This window comes from Enhydra lutris, unplaced genomic scaffold (genome assembly GCF_002288905.1).
Source record: "Enhydra lutris kenyoni isolate GAN:26980312 unplaced genomic scaffold, ASM228890v2 scaffoldscaffold13, whole genome shotgun sequence".
Classification (NCBI taxonomy): Eukaryota; Metazoa; Chordata; class Mammalia; order Carnivora; family Mustelidae; genus Enhydra; species Enhydra lutris.
The window spans coordinates 34,285,896-34,304,819 of record NW_019154097.1 but is presented as its reverse complement, the minus strand read 5'-3'; the positions used below and the strand labels follow the sequence as shown (position 1 = coordinate 34,304,819).

The window sequence follows — 18,924 nt, the reverse complement described above, 5'->3', positions numbered from 1 at the left end:
CCTGGCTGAGACATCAGCCACAGGGCGGTGATGTTTGGGGGAACACACGCTCCACAGCCACAGCAGCTTGGCACAAATACAGGTTCTACGCTGGCCACCTTAACCCTTCTAAGCCTCGCTAACCTCTCCTGAAAATGGGGCAGCGGCTGCTTCAAGGGGCAGCTGGATGATGAGCGGAAACTACCGGCATCAGGGGCCTGATGGGGCAAGGAGCGGGCACCGAAAGCGATCGGCCGTCTTCCCCTTCCCACCTCAAGGGCCCAGGGCAGCACCCAGAGAGCCGAGAGGAGCCGCTTAATACTCGGCAAGTAGATGTGGGCGCCGCTCACAGCTGTGGCAGGTGTCGCCGACCGTGTCTCTCTTTTCCCCTCTCAAGACCTCCAGAAGACGTGGCAAAGATCTCCCAGTTCCTTCCAGCAAGAAGGGACTGGGAGCCTCTGAAATGCACGAAGCCTTGGAGTCACATCCTTTACGTGACTCAAATTTCCAACCCAACAGCACGGCCTGTAAGTCTCCTGGAAACACACGGGACAGGGCGGAAGGCTTGCATTACACACCCCGGTTGTGTCTACTGCCCTTCAGCAAGAAGCTAACACGTGCTGTACAAAGTAGGTCAGCCTCACTTAACCACGGAGTTAAAACTTCCCACAATTTTACGTAAGTGAACCAGTGATAGTGACTATTATATCACTAAATACACAGAACGAAAATACCGCTGAACACCTACCCGGTCAACTGTCTTTTATGTACCTCCGATTTGCATAGCATCCTGATCTGCAAAGGCCTCCAGAACACAGTATTTCAGGGACAATCACATAACACACCTAAGGTTCCAAGACCCTTAGAGGAAAGCGGGGCAATGACCCTGTCCAGTTTTGTGGCTCAGGGAGTGAAGGGAGTCACGCAGGTGGGAGCAGTCCATGTTTACACTTGAAATTGGGCCTTGGGCTCCCACTTCTTACTTTTCTAATAAAGGCAGAAGCAAAACTTTATTTAAAAACCTTTTTATAGGGCGCCTGGGTGGCTCAGTGGGTTAAGCCGCCGCCTTCGGCTCAGGTCATGATCTCAGGGTCCTGGGATTGAGGCCCGCATCGGGCTCTCTGCTCAGCAGGGAGCCTGCTTCCCTCTCTCTCTCTCTCTGCCTGCTTCTCCGTCTACTTGTGATCTCTCTGTCAAATAAATAAATAAAATCTTTAAAAAAAACCTTTTTATAGCCTGAATTGGTAAGATTCTTCTTTTCTTATTAAAGGCTGCCTGATCGCCTAGTCCAAACATGACCGTGCAGGGTTCTTCACAAGTAAACAAGTAGCTCTTCCCATCTGGTGAGCGGAACGAATCTTATGCCAAGTAAGAACCAGCGCTGTCCCCGCCAGAGCTCCCCACTCCAGCTAGGCGCGTCCACCACACGACAGTCAGGCCACCGGGGACTAGAGAGGTCGCAATTTCTGCCCAATGCGCCAGAGAAAGAACGATCTGGGTGCCTATTTTATGAATTTAAATTAATCCACATTATGATCCCATAGTCACACACCATCATTTAACTTAGTTTATGGGCCTTATAACAAGCACTTCACACTATTCTCTAACTGAAAATTAGTATTTTATTCTGTTTCCTGGTTGGAAGGAAACAGATTTAAACACTCGGGACCCCACGCCCCCCCACCGCACATGCAGGTGCTCCCTTTAAGAACTGAGTATAGGCAAGTAAAGCCTTCGGGTTTCAGAAGAGAGGCCAAGAGCCAGGCAGGTGGGCTTGGAGTGAGTTCTCTCCAGTGATAAGCCTCTGGAAGCCAACACTTCTCCCCTGTCAGGCTCTGAGCAGACACAGCACCGAGCAGCAACGCCCTGCTCTCGGCAGGCCGTGGGCCACTGTCGCTAACCTCTTCTCCTGTACAAACAGCCCCCGGATGGGACCGACGAGCTCACTCTGAGTCCTAGACCCTAACACCATCACCATGGAAACACTTGCTTATACATTTTGTTTTGTCTGTCTATTATTAAAATATTTGGATCTGCGTTTTAAACAAAGCAAAGGGAAGTAAACAAACACCAGGGCGGGGGCGCCTGGGTGGCTCAGTCAGTTAAGCCTCTGCCTTTGGCTCAGGTCATGATCCCGGGGTTCTGGGATCGAGCCCCGCCTCGGGCTCTCTGCTCAGCAGAGAGCCTGCTTCCCTTCCTCTCTCTCTGCCTGCCTCTCTGCCTACTTGTGATCTCTGTCAAATAAATAAATAAAATCTTTAAAAAAAAAAAAAAAAAAAAACAAACACCAGGGCATGCAAAGGCTCCCCACACAGCAAGGCTCGCACAGTCTCCCTGTTACAGAGAAGAAGCCCGTTGAAGAGGACAAGGTTGCCGGGGCCAATCCCTCTGAGGCTAAGAAGCCAGCAGAAGGTGAAATTATGCACCTTTGAACACACTCTATGCCGGATGGCTCAAGGAAGTCACAACTCACCTTCGTTTTCGAAGGATGTGAATCCAGATGGTCCCAGAAAGGAAAAAGAAAAAGGCCATAGAAATGTATAATTTAGGGAGGGGGATCTCTCCTGCGGAGAGGTAGCTGTCAGGGTTCTTCTCTGTGATCTCAATCTGAAACAAACATGAAATTAATGTTTACTTTTCAGGAACAGATCATCCCATAGTCTGCAATCTGTCACCAAAGCTGCTTCCCTGGGCTAAGGAAGCATCAGCAGGTAACAACCACATTCCTAATGCACAGGTTCAAGTGTAAAAACATCCCAAGTTGCTTTGTATTTTTTTGTTTGTGAATCCTCTGCAGAGATGGGACTCTGGCCACATTTTTCTCCTCTCTGTTTAAGTGCTGTTAAAACCTACTCTTACAATGAAATCATATGTCTCACATTTTACAGGGCTGACAAAATCCATGAGGAACACCTTCTGTACAGTACTCACATCAAGACTGAAGGAAAACTTGTCGCCAGACCGCACTTCGTTCCCAGAGCATTTATGGAAATAAAGACTGTAGAGGCCTTCTTGGTCATTGGTGCTGATGTTAAAGAAAAACTGAAAGTGAAGAAGACAAAAATTGAAGAGTACCCAAATCCTCAGCTAAATGCTTAAATCTTAAAGATTATGAATGTTACGGACAGAAAAAAATACAGATTTCTTAATTTCTTATCGGATTCTCCCAGAGAAGAAACGGATGTTTCCGGGACACGTGGGTGGCTCAGTCGGTTATGTACCTGCCTCTGGCTCAGGTCAGGATCCCTGAGTCCTGGGATCAAGCCCTATGTTGGGTTCTCTGGTCAGTGGGGCACCTGCTTCTCCCTCTCCCATGCCTCTCCCCTCCCCCTGCTCATGCTGGCTCGCTCTCTGTCTCTCTCAATTAAATAAGTAAAAATCTTTAAAAAAAATCCAAAGTAAAATAAACAGATGTTTTCTTATTCTGTGATTCCGTCTCAATATTTTGTTATAATAATTTTCAAGGTAGTAGGAAAAGGGGTCAGAACCGCTCAGGGAACACCTCCGTACCCACCACTGAGGTTCTACGACCTTATTTTGACCCAGATGCCCCTACCCGCGGTGGCTCCCACTGAGGACTGCAGGGATAACCTACGAAGCAGGTACCTTATTTCCAAGTCAACATACTCTTTTGCTCTTTAGGTAAAAAATACTCCTGGAGAAAAGGAGGCTCCTCTGCTACTTGAAAAGGTAAAGGACAAATATTCCCTCATTAAAACTGACTCCTGTGATTTCAGGCAAGAGAGGGGCTACGTTTTCTACATGGGCACACTTTCCTGTTTCTCACATGTTTCATGGGTACAAATGAAGTTTAATGTAAGTCCAGACATTTTATATATAAGACCAAAGAATACGACTCCTTGGTCAATTCTATGGAGCATTTTGCTAGAAGCCTAAAATATGCTGCTTAGATACATGATAAACTGTAAAGAGAAGCCAGGAACTGATAGGAATGATATTTTTCTTAACAGCTAGGTAGGGATGTGAGGGTAACATGGGGTCTCTGGGGTGCTGTCACTATTCTATTTTTGGTCTCCACGATGGTTACAAAGTTATTATTTATAATCATTTGTACTCGACATAAATACTATGTGCTCTTCTGCAAGCGTACTATACCACCCAGTTAAAAAGGATAGGGAAGGGGTGCCTGGGTGGCTCAGTCAGTTAAGCCTCTGCCTTCGGCTCAGGTCATGATCCCAGGGTCCTGGGATCGAGCCCCGAATCGGGCTCTCTGCTCAGCAGGGAGCCTGCTTCCTCTTTTCTCTCTCTCTCTCTGCCGCCTCTCTGCCTACTTGTGATCTCTGTCAAATGAATAAATAAAATCTTTAAAAAAAAAAAAGGGTACGGAAGAAAGAGACATTTGACAAGAAGACTGAAATAAAATACCAAGAATATTCAAGGTGAAATTATTACTTTGTTAAATTATGTCCTGAACTCAGCAATGTAAACCTAAGAGCATGTGTTTTAGTCCACACAGGGGGGAGCCAGAATACGTTTCTAAACATAGTAACTTTCAGTTCAAAAAATAAGAATCATATGAAGTTTCTAAGAAATAGCTATTTTTTAAAAGGTCTGTATAATCTTCATGGTTGATCAGAGTAGGCACCTGACCTTAAAAAAAAAAAATCAAACAAAAGTGTATGTTTTAGAGTGGGAATAAGAGCTAACAGCCCCTTTCCTGCTTTAGGCAGATAAAATATCATCTCTGCTCTGTGGATAGAGCAGAAAAGCTCACAATGACTTCCTTGTCCAAAATCAGGATACTAAGTAGCAGAACAGCAAGGTGTCACCTACAAACTTCATTACAAGGAGAAGGGAAGCCAGAGGAAGAGGCAGACTATCCGTCCACTGCCTGTTTCCTGTGTCCTGAGAAGCCTGTGAACTGGTTATCTCAATGTCCTTAATCACGACACTCCTCCTAACACAAAGCTTTAGTCACTGACAAGTATGTATATCCTATCATGCTTTCCTTGGTGATTTTTTTTTAAAGGCTTCAAGAAATTTCAAAAAAATTACCTTATTAAGAACTTTTTTAAAAAGATTTTATTTATTTATTTGACAGGCAGAGATCACAAGTAGGCAGAGAGTCAGGAAGAGAAGCAGGCTCCCTGCTGAGCAGAGAGCCCGATGCGGGGCTCGAACCCAGGACCCTGGGATCATGACCTGAGCTGAAGGCAGAGGCTTTAACCCACTGAGCCACCCAGGCGCCCCCACTTCATTTTTTATTTTTTTAATTTTATTTATTTATTTGAGAGAGAGAACACAAGCAAGGGGAGTGGCAGGCAGAGGGAGAGGGAGAAGCAGACTCCCCGCCAGGCAGGGGGAGCCAGATGTAGGACTCGATCCCAGGACCCTAGATCATGACCTGAGCCAAAGGCAGTCACCCAACCAACTGGGCCACCTACACGCCCTTAATAAGCACTTTAAAGTGAGAGAAAGAAAAGAGAAAAAAGTACCTTTTGTATTTTCTTAAGGAGGCAGTAAAAAAGTGATTAAACACAAGGATGGGCCTTGGTGTCAGACAAACCTGGGTCTGAATCCCCACCTTGGGCAAGTTACTTAACCTCTCTGAGCCTCAGATTCCTTATCTGTAAAAGGGAATAATAACAGTGCCTCCTCCATAGAGCTGTTGGGAGGATGAACAGAGGTAATGACCATGGGTAAGCACGCCACACCCATTCCAAGGGCCCCATTATTACTAATGGACAGACTATTATTACAGGCCAGGCCCAAGATTAGGGATTTCATTTGCATGAGAAAGAAAACAAATTAAAAAAAAAAACCTCTCCCTTATGGCCACCCTCTAAAGGGAGCCACAGAAAATAAGCATAATAAATGAGTACATAGCAGTGTTGGAAAGAAGTGTCAAGGGGAAACCAGCAGGAGGAGGGGAGGGAAAGAAGCTGCATTTAAAACAGGGTGAATGGAGGAAGCTTTGCTGAGAATATGACATTTGAGCAAAGGCTTGAAAGAGGAAGATATTAATCACTGGCTTCTGAGGGACAAGCATTCCTGCCTGCGGGTACAGTCAGAGCAGAGCCTAAGGCCTGATCATTTCTACGAGCAGCGAGGTGGCCTCTGTGGCTGGAGCGGAAACAGGAGCCAAGGTCAAAGAGGAGACTGCAGCCAGACTGTATGGCCTTGCAGACCAGGAAGGGCTGGAGCTTTTGCTCTGAGGCAGATGGGAAGCATCCACAGGCTCTCAATGAGCTATTAATTCCTATGGTCACTAAATTTAAAGACCGTGTAAAAACTGTTAGGCAAAATAATGTATGCTAAAAGAGATCAGAACAGAGGATGCAGGGATGGGGGACACTGAGGGGGTAAAAACATAGAGAATCTTGGTAGAGAGTGGGAGGCACAGGTGCGTGCATTTGTCAGAACTGATCGAACTGCATATTTAAGACCTGTGCATTTCACTCTAAGCAAATTATACCTTAATTAATGAAAACTGGTTAGAAAAAGGGCAGTGATTCTTACAAATTAACGTTAAATGATTATTTGTACAGTGCTTCTAAAGCACTTTTATGTTAAAAAAAATTGATACTTATAATAACCCAATGAGATAGGTGCCATCACTATTCACTCTTAGATGATTAAAGACAAGATCCAGGAGTTTGAGAGCTAAGGTCATCAGCCAGTAAGTGAGTGCTGAGACCCTATCCAACGTCCTACCCCAACCACAAGCTGTGGTTGTGGTATGAAGAACGGGGCCAGATGGGCAGGTCACTGAACGCCACTGACCCTTGGTGAACACATCTCTAAAATCCTACCAGCGTCCTAAATGATCACCAGTGGTCCTTCTAGGTACAGAATTCTGTGCTTCTCCTGAGTGGCTCAGTGGGTTAAGCCTCTGCCTTCGGCTCAGGGTCCTGGGATCAGCCCAGCATGGGGCTCTCTGCTCAGCGGGGAGCCTGCTTCCTCCGCTCTCCCTGCCTGCCTCTCTGACTACTTGTGATCTCTATCAAATAAATAAATAAATAAATAAATCTTAAAAAAAAAAAAAAAAAGAATTCTATGCTTCTAACACACTCCAAATGGGAGGCAGCATGGGATTAAAGAGCAGCAGGGTGGGGACAGCCAGGCAGATGTGGGCCTTGTCACTCACACTGGACCTTCACAAAGTCACTCATTCTCAGAGACATGATCAGCTAAGTAGTGGGTAACAATACCCACCTTGTGGGTTTGCTACGGAGAGGGGTACTGCATTTGAGTGATGTGTAGAATGCCTAAATTATTATTCCTAAATTCAAAATTCCTTTGCAAATTCACCCTTTACACTGTAGAGATAAATCCGATGAAAATTACTCAAAGAGAAGACATACCTGAAAAGAAACTGCCCCATCACTATTGTGAACAGAAAAGGATTTCTCTCCCGTTGCCTAAAAAAAAAAAAAAAAGACACAACAAACTGTTTTAGGATGATACTGGCAGAAAATGTATACTAATAAAAAAATTAAAACAAACAAAAGCACATCCTTCTTAAATCTTAAATTTGCTGACCTTCAAAAGCTCTCTGGAAATAAAATTCACCATCCTTTCTAGATGTCTGTGATCCCCTTTCATGGAGAAAGAAACTCTTCCTCACCCACTTCCTTTTCTCAGCGGTCTCTTCTGCCCCCCACTAGCTCCCTATTCCCTCCCCCACCACCCTGATCCCCCTGGAGCGTGTCTCCATTCTTACAGCTTCAGGAGGACTACGGATGCCAACCAAGGTCATATCCCGACACTTCACCTGGACACCATTCCCAATTTCAAATGATAAGCATATTACTGTCACTGGTACAATGGACTAACTCCAGGAATGAGAAGGAAAGACCTACACCCAACAACATGGATGAACTCAAAAGAATTACGCTGAGTCAAAGAAGACAGAGCAGCGCTGAATAGGGCACTTTTGTAAAGTTCTAATCACTCATCTACAAAGGCAGATCAGCGGTTGTTTGAGGACGGGAGGAAGACGGAGGGGCAAGAGAACCTTGTGGGGTGATAAATATGTTCACCGTTTTGTGGTGGTGGTGGCTTCACCGGTGTACACTCAAGTCAAAACTTAGCAAACTGTCACTTTAAATATGTGTAAGTTACTGGATGTCATTTACCTTCAACACAGCTGTAAAAACAGAATACTGCCATCTGGACGCCCCCTTACTGATAAATCAAGATATCCCATCCCAAAATGTTCCCAATTTTTTCCTTCTGCTATTTCTACCATCTGTTCTTCTACTGAAACAAAAACAAATAAAAAAAAAACTACTTCCTTCCTCCCCCACCCGCAACACTGCCCCCATTCTTTATCCACATTCCAAGACTCCAAGTCCTTCTGCCCCTAAATCTGTACCGTCACAACCGTGTTCTTCCTGGTCCTCCTAATTTCACTGTCTCTCTCTCTGAGGCTGCTCTGCCCATGACTTTCAGAACATCTGCCCCAAACACCACCTGCATCACAGTCCTTCCTGATCAAGAACTCCTGACAACTTCCTATTTTCTGCGCCATCAATGAATACCCTCTGGTGTCTGGGCTTTTATTATCTAAGATAATAAAATAAAATAATAAAATAAAATAATAAATAAAATAATAAAATATTATCTAAGATCCCTCTCTCTGCTCCCAAAGGCCAGAACCAAGGATCTGTCATGCTCGTTCCCATTTCCAGTCTTTGCTTATGACATTCCTTCCTCTTTCCCCAAACAAATCTGCCAAACTCCAAGCCCTGACTCCTCCCCTTCCCGAGGGCTCCCCCTCACTGTCTGACCCTCTACCTTGCAAGTGCTGTACAACTCAGAACTCAATGTTACTTTGAAATTCTTCCAACCTGGTAACATTTCCTCTCCAAACAGAGAGCAACCGCCTGCGGATTAGGCATGTGTATGTGTGTACCTTTATGTCATGTACGTATATAAATATACCCCCACTCCCCCTCACATCCCCACACACATACGTTTACATATCCATCCACACACATACACACATATGTACATATACATCCAGGAAAGCTGGAAACAGGGGGTGGTCAGTTCTTACCTTTGAATCTACTGTGCTTCTTTTAGATTTTCCACTGTCTAGAAGCAGAAACATTTAGAAGACATCACTGCATGATTCAGCTTGTATCTGATTACAGTGTCATTTTCTGAGGCTCTAGCTTGTCTAATGTCAAATACTTCGAGCTAATGGAAGGTGAGGCCATGTGCTCTCTTGTACACTGACAACTCCTCAGATTCCAAAATAATTCTTGAGCCGCAGAAGCAGCAAATGAGTGTGTTACGTGATCAGTGCTTTCTAATAAAGGATAATATTTAGTCCCAACAGGGAAATCATCTCTGAATAATCCCGTGTCTGTTACTGTCAGAGCGGCCGCATGGAGTGACCTTCCTCATTCTCTGAGTTATCCTGCTTGAGAACAGACCATTGTTTCAAAATACATAGATAACATTTATTTACACACATGGAAAAATTAATAGCAAATTATAATAGCACAATTCATACTTTTTTCCCCCACAGCAAGGTGTGCTAAGACCGCCAATGGCTCCTTTCACGGAACAGAGAGGGCATCTGTGCCTTATTCTCACTTATTCTCACTTGAGACACCCTTCATAGGGAAGACAGGATTTCAAACTCCCTGCGGGAAAGAGCTTTAGAATAAAAGAAGGAAAAGAGCACTTTCCGCGCAGTGCATGCATATGAGGGCTAGAAAGGAACGGTGTGCAGACACTAAGCTACACCATCACACAGATGTAACATTTCTGCATGTCTTTTAATCTGGGTTAGAGTTTTGATAGGCTGAGAAAAAAATGTATAAATAATACAATAAACAGTGAGTTCTCTTTGAAGAACTAAACTATTAGACAACGGGGACAGTTAATAAAAGAGGCAATAAATATAAACTAGCCAATCAACGCCTGGAGATAAAATGCAGCCTCAGTAGAGAGAAGGAAAGCAAAACCAAGAATATCCTTCTTGCCTTTTACTTTGGGATTAACACAAACACACACCAAAACCCCAGTCCAGGCTAGGACATGGTGATGTGGGCACTATTCCTACAGATTTCCCAAAAGGAGCATAGAATCATACAACGCATTGGAAAGGAAATGAACACAGGCACCACTCTTCTCCAAAGCATTCATATCCTTTGAACCAAACATTTCAATTCTGGGAATCCATCCTAAAGAAGAAAGTTCTAGATAGGACCAAAGTTCTACAAATAAAGAATTCCCAATGCAGCAGTATTTATAATAGCAGACAGTGGAAATGTCTTCTTAAGGGGGAAGCTTGAGCAAATTACAGTCTCCACGTAACAGGAGGGCTGGTAAGAATGAGCTGCCTGCGAGCTGAGTGAACAGGGATGCTTGGGAAATTACAAACACGACTATGAGCTTCTCTTACTTGCTCTGCTTTCTCTCTCTCAAATAAATTAATTTAAAAAATCTAAACAGAAAAAAAAAATAAAAAAAAAAATCAACCATTCCAGACCGAGAGCCCAGAAGGAATACAGATTACTCAAGTTCTTGTGCTGCAAGGATGAAGGAACGACTTTTCTTTCCCCCACCTTCCCCCCAGTTTCCACCTTTTTAACGGTTACGTAATTTTGTATGACCCCCAAAATAACATCAATGCTGTGACTGTGTGTGTTTTTACTTGGGGACAAAAAAGAATCTACAGAGCAGGGCAGGGAAGAAGATGCTGTTCTGTGCCTGACAGCCGACCTTGTTTTGGCTGAGTCTGGTTGCCCGCTGAAACAGGGTTAGCCCCGGGCTCCTGGCTCTGGCCGAGGACCTTCTCATCCTTGCTGAAGACGATCTTTGGTAACTGCGTACCAGCTTCTGGTGGGGCTTTTACTCTCACCCTACATTCAAAATAAGAGAAAAGAAAAGAAGTTCAAGGTAATGTGATGGTCATCTGAGTGCCATGTGTTACACACTGTCTCAGTATCCAAATCCATCATCTCAGACAGTCCTTGTGAATCCCTGATGTAGATTCTAGGAGCTCCTCTGTGCACCTGCTAAAATGCGGACTTAGGAAGGTTAAGAACTTGCTGAAGAGTGGTGAGGCTAGAAGCAGCCAGGCGAGCACCCAGCATTCTCACTCTGAAGCTTACGTCCCTAGCAACCACACGGTTCTGATGGACATACTTTCCCCCTAAGCATCTATAAGGTGTTCAACAAGGGGAACGGAACAAGGGGCAAAAAACCCAGTAAGATGTTAAAGTGAACTTGAGGGGGGCATGGGAGAGGCAGCGCGCACAAGTAGTGGCCTGCTGGGATGCACTTCCTCTCTTCTCTCTTCTTAAAGATCCCATCCTACCAGTGAAGGGCAGGGGAGGCCCCACAGCTGAATGGACACGTGAGCTGAGCTAGCACGGTCGAGCTGGAGGGGAGCATTTCTAGTCCTGCCTCATGGAGGAGAGGCCTGCCCCTCTCCCTGAATGTCAGCTGACTGTAAATAATGAATTTACTCTGTTGAACACGCCATGCTATTTCAAGCTGCTCTGCCTTTGCCTTCAATGCTCTTCCCTTATTTACCTGGTGAAGTCCACTCACTTGAAGGCTCGCTGGGCCAAGAGTTGCCTGAAGCCTTGCCTCGTCCTCTGCAATTCACCAGTGTCTCTGCCCCACTATCTCGCTCTACTGCCGGGATCATCTGTATTGGTGTTTGGCCTCCCTTGGCCATCTCCAAGCTCCTTGGGAGTGGTACCTCTGTCTCCCCCATCATGTTCTTAACCTCCAGCACTCAGCACAGTATTTGGCACATGGCGGACACTCAGTAACTGATAGCTTAACTACCGAATTCCCTGTAACTTTACTTGAGGATGGAACTGAAGGAACATGAGAATTACTTACTCACTTCTGGAGATGTCTAGGATTAGAAGGGTGACAGAGACAGACTGCTTTTTTAAAATACAGTAATTCACATCTTCATCCTGAGGAAGGAAGACCCCTCTTATTCACTCACACTAGAACAAGGCAAATAAATGATCCAACCTCCAACCCAAACAACACAACTGTGCCCACAGCTCAGACATGCGGGGTAGTCCAAGCAGCCACCACCGCAAGAAAAGAGCATGGACAGAAGCAGGGTGCTCTCACCCAGTATCCTGGGCTCACATGAAGGGAGGGATGAGGTCACATGTGCAGTGCTCACCAGATAAGAAGAAAATCCGTCATTCTTTGTGCGGTCCAGGCTGAATCCAATCTAAGGGGGGCAAAAAGAGTAGAAGTAAATACCAACACGATACTCTGGCATCCATACCTTTCTTACTCAAAGAGCAAAAAAAGTGATTCTTTGGCCTAGGCTTCTCATGGTTTTCTTAGCGTTCGTTTTATAAAAGGGATTGCTAATTACTAAAATTATTTAAGAATTACAACTTACATGTTCAAAGTAAAACTATTTGATGCCTGTTCACAAGTTTAATTTTCTCCATGTTCCGAGACTTCGTATTTAAGTGTGGGGTGAAGCTCCCATCTGAGCAACAGAGAAGGGTAAAGCCCTTGACCTCCTGGGAAGGCACTTACGGTTGTGTCCTTGTCTGTGGCTCCCGCAGGGTCATTTACGGAAAGGCTGCTGACATTAACCACCATGTACCCGTCCTTGAAGAATCCAAAGGTGTTCAGGTGAACCTTATGCCTCACATCGTCCTGAAAAGATTTAGAGCGGTAGAATTAGTAATAGGAAGAAGTTAACATGTTTATTTAAACTACTTATTTGCTTGAAAAGTATGGTATCTAGCTAACAAGTCACTGTTTCATATACTTGGCAATATAGATAGCACCTTATCTTGCTCCATAAGCTGAAAAATACTCATCAGAAATTCATAAGATAGCAACAGTTTTGCAGAAGGAGGCACATCATAGATTGAGTTCATTCCCATGCATACGTAAGGTCCCAGGACTGACCTGGTGATCAAGTGGAATGGGAATTCCAGGGAAAGAGGAACAAGGTTTTCGTCATGCTCACAAGCTTCCTGCTGGCAAAGGCCTGGAATCCAGCAGGCACTCAAAATATATTGGGGGGGGAGAAGCGGCCAAAGCTGCCCCCGGAATACACTCCTTTTTATAAACCTTCTTATGAGTCTTAATGAATCTGCCTCCTCCCACTGCAGGATGATAAGGGCTACCGACATTACTCTCCTGATTTATAATACAAGTTTTTCTACATTTGCATCTAAACATGATGTTTCATATGACAGGTCTTCAGGAAACAAAGCCTTATGCAAAAGGAATCCGGGAACTAGCCAGCTGGAGACAGATCTCTGGGACATAGGATAATCCTCAGATTTGCTGAAACTGAGCACGTGGGCAAATGCCTACTACAGCGGCTTGAAACGGCCTCAAAGTCGTGATTCCAATCTCAACTAAGCCAATAAATTTCAAGGCCGGGAGAACCACATTGTGAATACTTCTCAAGTTGAGGCTCCACCGAGAAATGTCCTGCTGTGTAAAGTCATGAGTTTTATTTTTACTTTTTTTTAAAGATTTTTTTTTTTATTCATTTGAGAGAGAGAGAGAGAAGGAATGAGTGGGGGAAGGGGGAGAGGCAGAGGGAGAGGGAGAAGCAGGATCCCCGCTGAGCAGGGAAACCTGACACGGGGCTGGATCCCAGGACCAGGGGATCAAAACACGAGCTAAAGGCAGATGATTACCCAACTGAGCCACCCTGGGGACCAAGTCATGAGTTTTATATAGAGAATCATTTGCCTAAATGAGAGCACCTTCGGTAAGTCCGCAATAAGCTAACAGTTGTGAAGTAGCTCCTGAGTGTCAGGTGCCAAGCTAAGCACTTTCTAAAACCGGCAAAGTCATTTTTGCTACTGTTTGCATCTTGCTCATATCTGTTAAATTCTACCCTTTGAGGGTACCTGGGTGGCTCCGTAGGTTAAGCGTCTGCCTTTGGCTCAGGTCATGATCCTGGGGTCCTGGCGTCGAGCCCCGCATCGGGCTCCCTGCTCGGTGGGGAGCCTGCTTCCCCCTCTCTATGCCGCTATCCCTGCTTGCGCTTGCACGCTCACTGTCAAATAAATAAAATCTTAAAAAAAAAATTCTACCCTTTGTTTCTTTTGATTGTAACCATCTGACAACACATCGAGATGCTCTGGGGACTCCAGCTCTGCTCTTTGGCTGTCTCTGCTGGCATTCCCAGCAGGCTGGGTCTTGGTGTGAGCGGGGATTTTCTCTTTCTAGACTTGGGTCTCCAAGTCTGATCGCAAACCCCAAAGCCCTCTGAGGAGAGGCTGTGGATCAGATCTTTGGCAGACAAATCGTAAACTGTAACCCCCTACAGAGCTAAAACAGACATTTACAGCCATTAGGAGGGTTATGTTTCCCAGTCCACTCTTCTATTCAAGGAATATAGCTCTGAGAGTCCTGTAATACTAAGGGCTAAGGAGAGGGACACGGTTCCAGCATTTCTCCCCACCGCTCAATCCCATCCAAGTCTTTGGCTCCTGCTCCCAGCCAACGGCTCATACTCCGAGGCTCCAGGGGCCAAGTCTCCGCAGCGTCTCAGGGAGGCCCTGGCTCGTGCTCTTTTACCCACTAAGACCGCAGCTCCCCACCCACCCACCCTCAACTTTTTTTTTGGTCCCTGGGAACTTCCCTTATTTTCCTAGGATTCAGCTATGCATTTAAAGCATGTTTGCTGGACTTCCATCTCCTGGTGGAGCCGTGCGCGGTCTACCAGAACTCCCAGGGAGAACAAGAAAAGCAGATCGTGGAAGTCATCCACTGGAAGGCAGGAGAGGGCTGCCAGACCACAAAACACAGAAAAGCTAAAGCTCATGTCCTTTCTCAGGATTCGAAGAGAAATGATTTGAGTGACTATTTTCTCGCCTCTCCCAAAGCTGCTACGAGGCTACTACCATCCGAGATGCAGAGGACAGAAATCAATTCAACTACATATGACGGATGCCTTAGCACACCACAGCTTCCTACGCTGGCAGAATGCCCAGATGAGAAGGACGGGAGAGTCAGAATGAATAAACAAATTCTCACCACGTGCCATAACATACATGAACCTCACAACATGAGATGAAGTGAAACGAGCCACATCACCACAGGTACAATCAAATTGAATGTGGGGGAAATCATCCATGGGGACAGAGGTCAGGACGAGGACGATTCTTGGGAGGGAGAGGTGTGCGGTCGCTTACAGGAAGGGGTCTTAAGGAGCTTCTGGAAGTGCTTCGTAACATTCTGTTTGTTGCTGGTTGTACAAGTGTGTTTACCCTGTGAAAATCCACTGAATCAGAGGCTAATAATGAGTATTTTTTTAGCATGTACATTGCATAAGGTTTAAATTTTACAAGTGTGCTTGTTCTAATTTAACCAGCATCATTTAGTTTACCACCGTATGTACTGTCTAGGGATGTGGGGGGAGAAATGCTTCAGTTGCATGCTTAGAGGAGTCGTTTTGCCCATATAAACATTATACTCCTTTACTGTTTGTTCTCACTTTTATATTATCATGTCACATGATAAAACAATGCCATTAAAAACACATCTTTGGAAAAATATTTTAAACACTGATAACCGCAACACAAATGCCCCATCTCCACACCAGAGAAAGGGCTTTCCTGTGATAGCTCATCCTTGGGCAGCCCAGCGTAGTTTGGAGTAGGAGCTCCACGACAGGGATGCAAGCACGAGTTCAGGGGTGACATGACTACCCAAAACAACGCAGACCAGAAGTGGCGAAGCTGGGACGTCAACACTGATCTGGTGCGGAAGCCACTTTCACGCTACCGCCTCCCAACATGCATAAGTAATCACGACGGAACAGGAGATGCGAGCTGAACAACCTGGAAATAAGGGACCAATTCCTAAAAACATACAACCTCCTAAGACTGGCTCACGAAGAATGAGAAAATCTGAACAAACTGGCAGTGAGTGAGGAGACTGAATAGGCAATCAGACAGGAACGACGGCGACGGCAAAATGAACAAGAACCCCTCTCAAACTCTTCCAAAAACACTGAAGAGGAGGGAACACGTCCAAAGCCATTTTACAAGGCCAGCATTATCCTGATACCAAAGCCATATAAGGACACTACGAGGAAAGAACATCACAGGCCAATACCACTAATAAGCCCAGATGATACACTCCTCAACAAAACAACACCGAACTGAATTCACCAGCACGTGAAAGGGTCATATGCCATGATAAAAGGTCATACACCCCCGGGATGCAAGGATGGGTGAATATATGCAAATCAATAAATGTGAAATACCACATTAACAAAATTGAAAGGAAAAAAATTCCTATGATCATGTCAATAAGTTTTTAAAAAGCATTCAACAAAATACAACATCCTCTCATGATAAAGACTCGCAACGAATCAGGAACAGAAGAAATGTACCTCAGCAGATTTCAAGCCGCATGCGACAAGCCCACAGTACGCAGGTCACCCTTAACAGCGAAACACTGAAAGACTTTCCTCTAAAATCAGGAACAAGATAACGTTCCCCACTCTCATCACCACAGTACTGGAAGTCCTAGCCAGAGCAATTAGGCAAGAGAAAGAAGTAAGAGACATCCACATTGCAAAGAAGTAAAACCGTCACGATTTACAGATGGCATGAGGAACTCAAACCACTCAGCAGCAAAACAAAAACAACCCCCCCCAACAACCCCAAAGAACCTGATTAAAAAACAGGCAAAGGATCGCAATAGACATTTCTCAAAAGACATACAGATGGGCAACAGGGATTTGAAAATGTGCTCAACACGACCCATCAGGGACATGGAAATTAAAACCACAATGAGGGGTGCCTGGGTGGCTCAGTGGGTTGAGCCTCTGCCTTAGGCTCAGGTCATGATCCCAGGGTCCTGGGATCGAGCCCCAGCATTCGGCTCTCTGCTCCGCGGGGAGCCTGCTTCCTCCTTTCTCTCTCTGCCTGCCTCTCTGCCTACTTGTGATCTCTCTCTCTGTCAAATAAATAAATAAAATCTTATAAAAAAACCCAAAAAACCACAATGAGAGATCACTGCGTAGGGGCACCTGTGTGGCTCAGTGGATTAAAGCCTCTGCCTTCGGCTCAGGTCATGATCCCGGGCTCCTGGGATCAAGCCTGGGATCAGGCTCTCTGCTCTCTGCTCAGTGGAGAGCCGGCTTCCTCCTCTCTCTCTCTGCCTGCCTCTCTGCCTACTTGTGATCTCTGACAGTCAAATAAATAAAATCTTAAAAAAAAAAAACAAAACCCACTGCATACCTATCAGAATGGCTAGTATCAAAAGTCAAAAGAAAACAAGTGTTGGGGCACCTGGGTGGCTCAGTGGGTTAAAACCTCTGCCTTCGGCTCAGGTCATGATCCCGGGGTCCTGGGACTGAGCCCTGCATGGGGCTCTCTGCTCTACAGGGAGTCTGCTTCCCCCCCCCCTCTGCCTACTTGTGATCTGTCAAATAAATAAATAAAATATTTAAAAAAAAAAAGAAAACAAGTGTTGATGAGGTGTAGAGAAAAGAGGGTTCCTGCACACTGTTGGTGGAAATGGAAACGCTAACAGTCATTACGGATAACAGTATAGAAGATCACAAAAAACTAAAAATAAGACGATCACATGATCCAGCAATCCCACTTCTGGGTACCCATCCAAAGGAAATAAAATCAGAATCTTGAAGAGCTACAGTTGCACTCCCAAGTCCTTGCTGCATTATTTACAATCGCATGGAAACAACCTAAAGGGCTGTCAAGTGTAAAAGCATAAAGAAAACATGTGTCCCCGCGCGCACTCACGCACTCACGCACACACACACAGCACAGACTAATATTCGGCTTTAAAAAACAATGAAATCTTCTTATTTGCAACAGTGTAGGTGAACTGGAGGACATCATGCTAAGGAGAATAAGCCAGACACAGAAAGACAAATGTTGCATGATGTCACTTATATGTGAAATTTAAAAACATGAATTCATAGAAGCAGAGAGCAGAACGGTGGTTACAAAGGGTGGGGGGGGGCGTGGAGGGAAATGGAGAGATGTTAGTGAAAGTGTACAAAGTGCCAGATACGCAGGATGAATAATTCGGAGAGCTAATGCACAGCATGGGGACTAGAGTTAACAATATGGTATTGCGCACTTGAAATCTGCTAAGTAAATCTCCCTTGTTCTCACACACAAAAGGTAGCTATGTGAGGCAATGGACACGGTAACCGGCTTGACTGTGGTAATCTGATATACAATGTATATCAATGTATATACAGCTTAAAATCATATAATTTTTATTTGTGAATTATGCCTCAAGAAACCAGGAAGAATATTTTTTTTTAAGATTTTATTTATTTATTTGCCAGAGAGAGATCACAAGTAGACGGAGAGGCAGGCAGAGAGAGAGAGAGAGAGAGAGATAGAGAGAGAGAGGGAAGCAGGCTTCCCGCTGAGCAGAGAGCCCGACGCGGGACTCGATCCCAGGACCCCGAGATCATGACCCAAGCCAAAGGCAGCGGCCCAACCCACTGAGCCACCCAGGCACCCACCAGGAAGAATATTAAACGCAAAGAGCAAAATCCAGGTGATCAAAAATAAAAGCTAAATTTGTAAAAAAAAAAAAAAAAAAAAAAAAAAAAGCAAATGTATTTACACTTAGGATTTGAGAGAAATTCACCAAACTATGAAAAGATTAGGATGGTAGGCAACAATTTTTTCTTTATACTTTTCTCTATTTTTAAAATTCCCAATAATGGTCATGTATTAACTTGTAATTTAAAAAAAAAAATCAAAAAATGTTTTTCGGTATTACCATCTGCCAGTATTATCGGTGGGACCCTCACCTAACCTACCCCCATCTTCATCTGAATCTATCATATCACGCCATGTCAAATAACACTTATGGAAGTGACTCTGAAACTTAATTCGTACATAAATCATAGAAACGAACATTTTTAAACTAGAAGGAACCAGGAAGGTCAAACATAATTGCTCATTCAACTGTATTTGACTCAATTCAGTGTAAATAAAC

General features: G+C 44.8%; 1 protein-coding gene across 2 annotated transcripts in view; it reads right to left on the bottom strand.

The window, feature by feature from the left end:
* LOC111145678 (G protein-coupled receptor 107) overlaps positions 1-18,924 on the bottom strand; it is a 75,378-nt gene that overhangs the window by 40,091 nt on the left and 16,363 nt on the right. For both annotated transcript variants that reach the window (XM_022500772.1, XM_022500773.1), the window contains exons 2-9: positions 12,487-12,609; positions 12,116-12,166; positions 11,815-11,894; positions 10,681-10,820; positions 9,002-9,039; positions 7,305-7,361; positions 2,911-3,021; positions 2,453-2,586 (exon numbers count right to left, since the gene is read on the bottom strand). In XM_022500772.1, the coding sequence (XP_022356480.1) occupies positions 2,453-2,586; positions 2,911-3,021; positions 7,305-7,361; positions 9,002-9,039; positions 10,681-10,820; positions 11,815-11,894; positions 12,116-12,166; positions 12,487-12,609 (734 nt within the window). The remainder of the gene's footprint in view (positions 1-2,452; positions 2,587-2,910; positions 3,022-7,304; positions 7,362-9,001; positions 9,040-10,680; positions 10,821-11,814; positions 11,895-12,115; positions 12,167-12,486; positions 12,610-18,924) is intronic.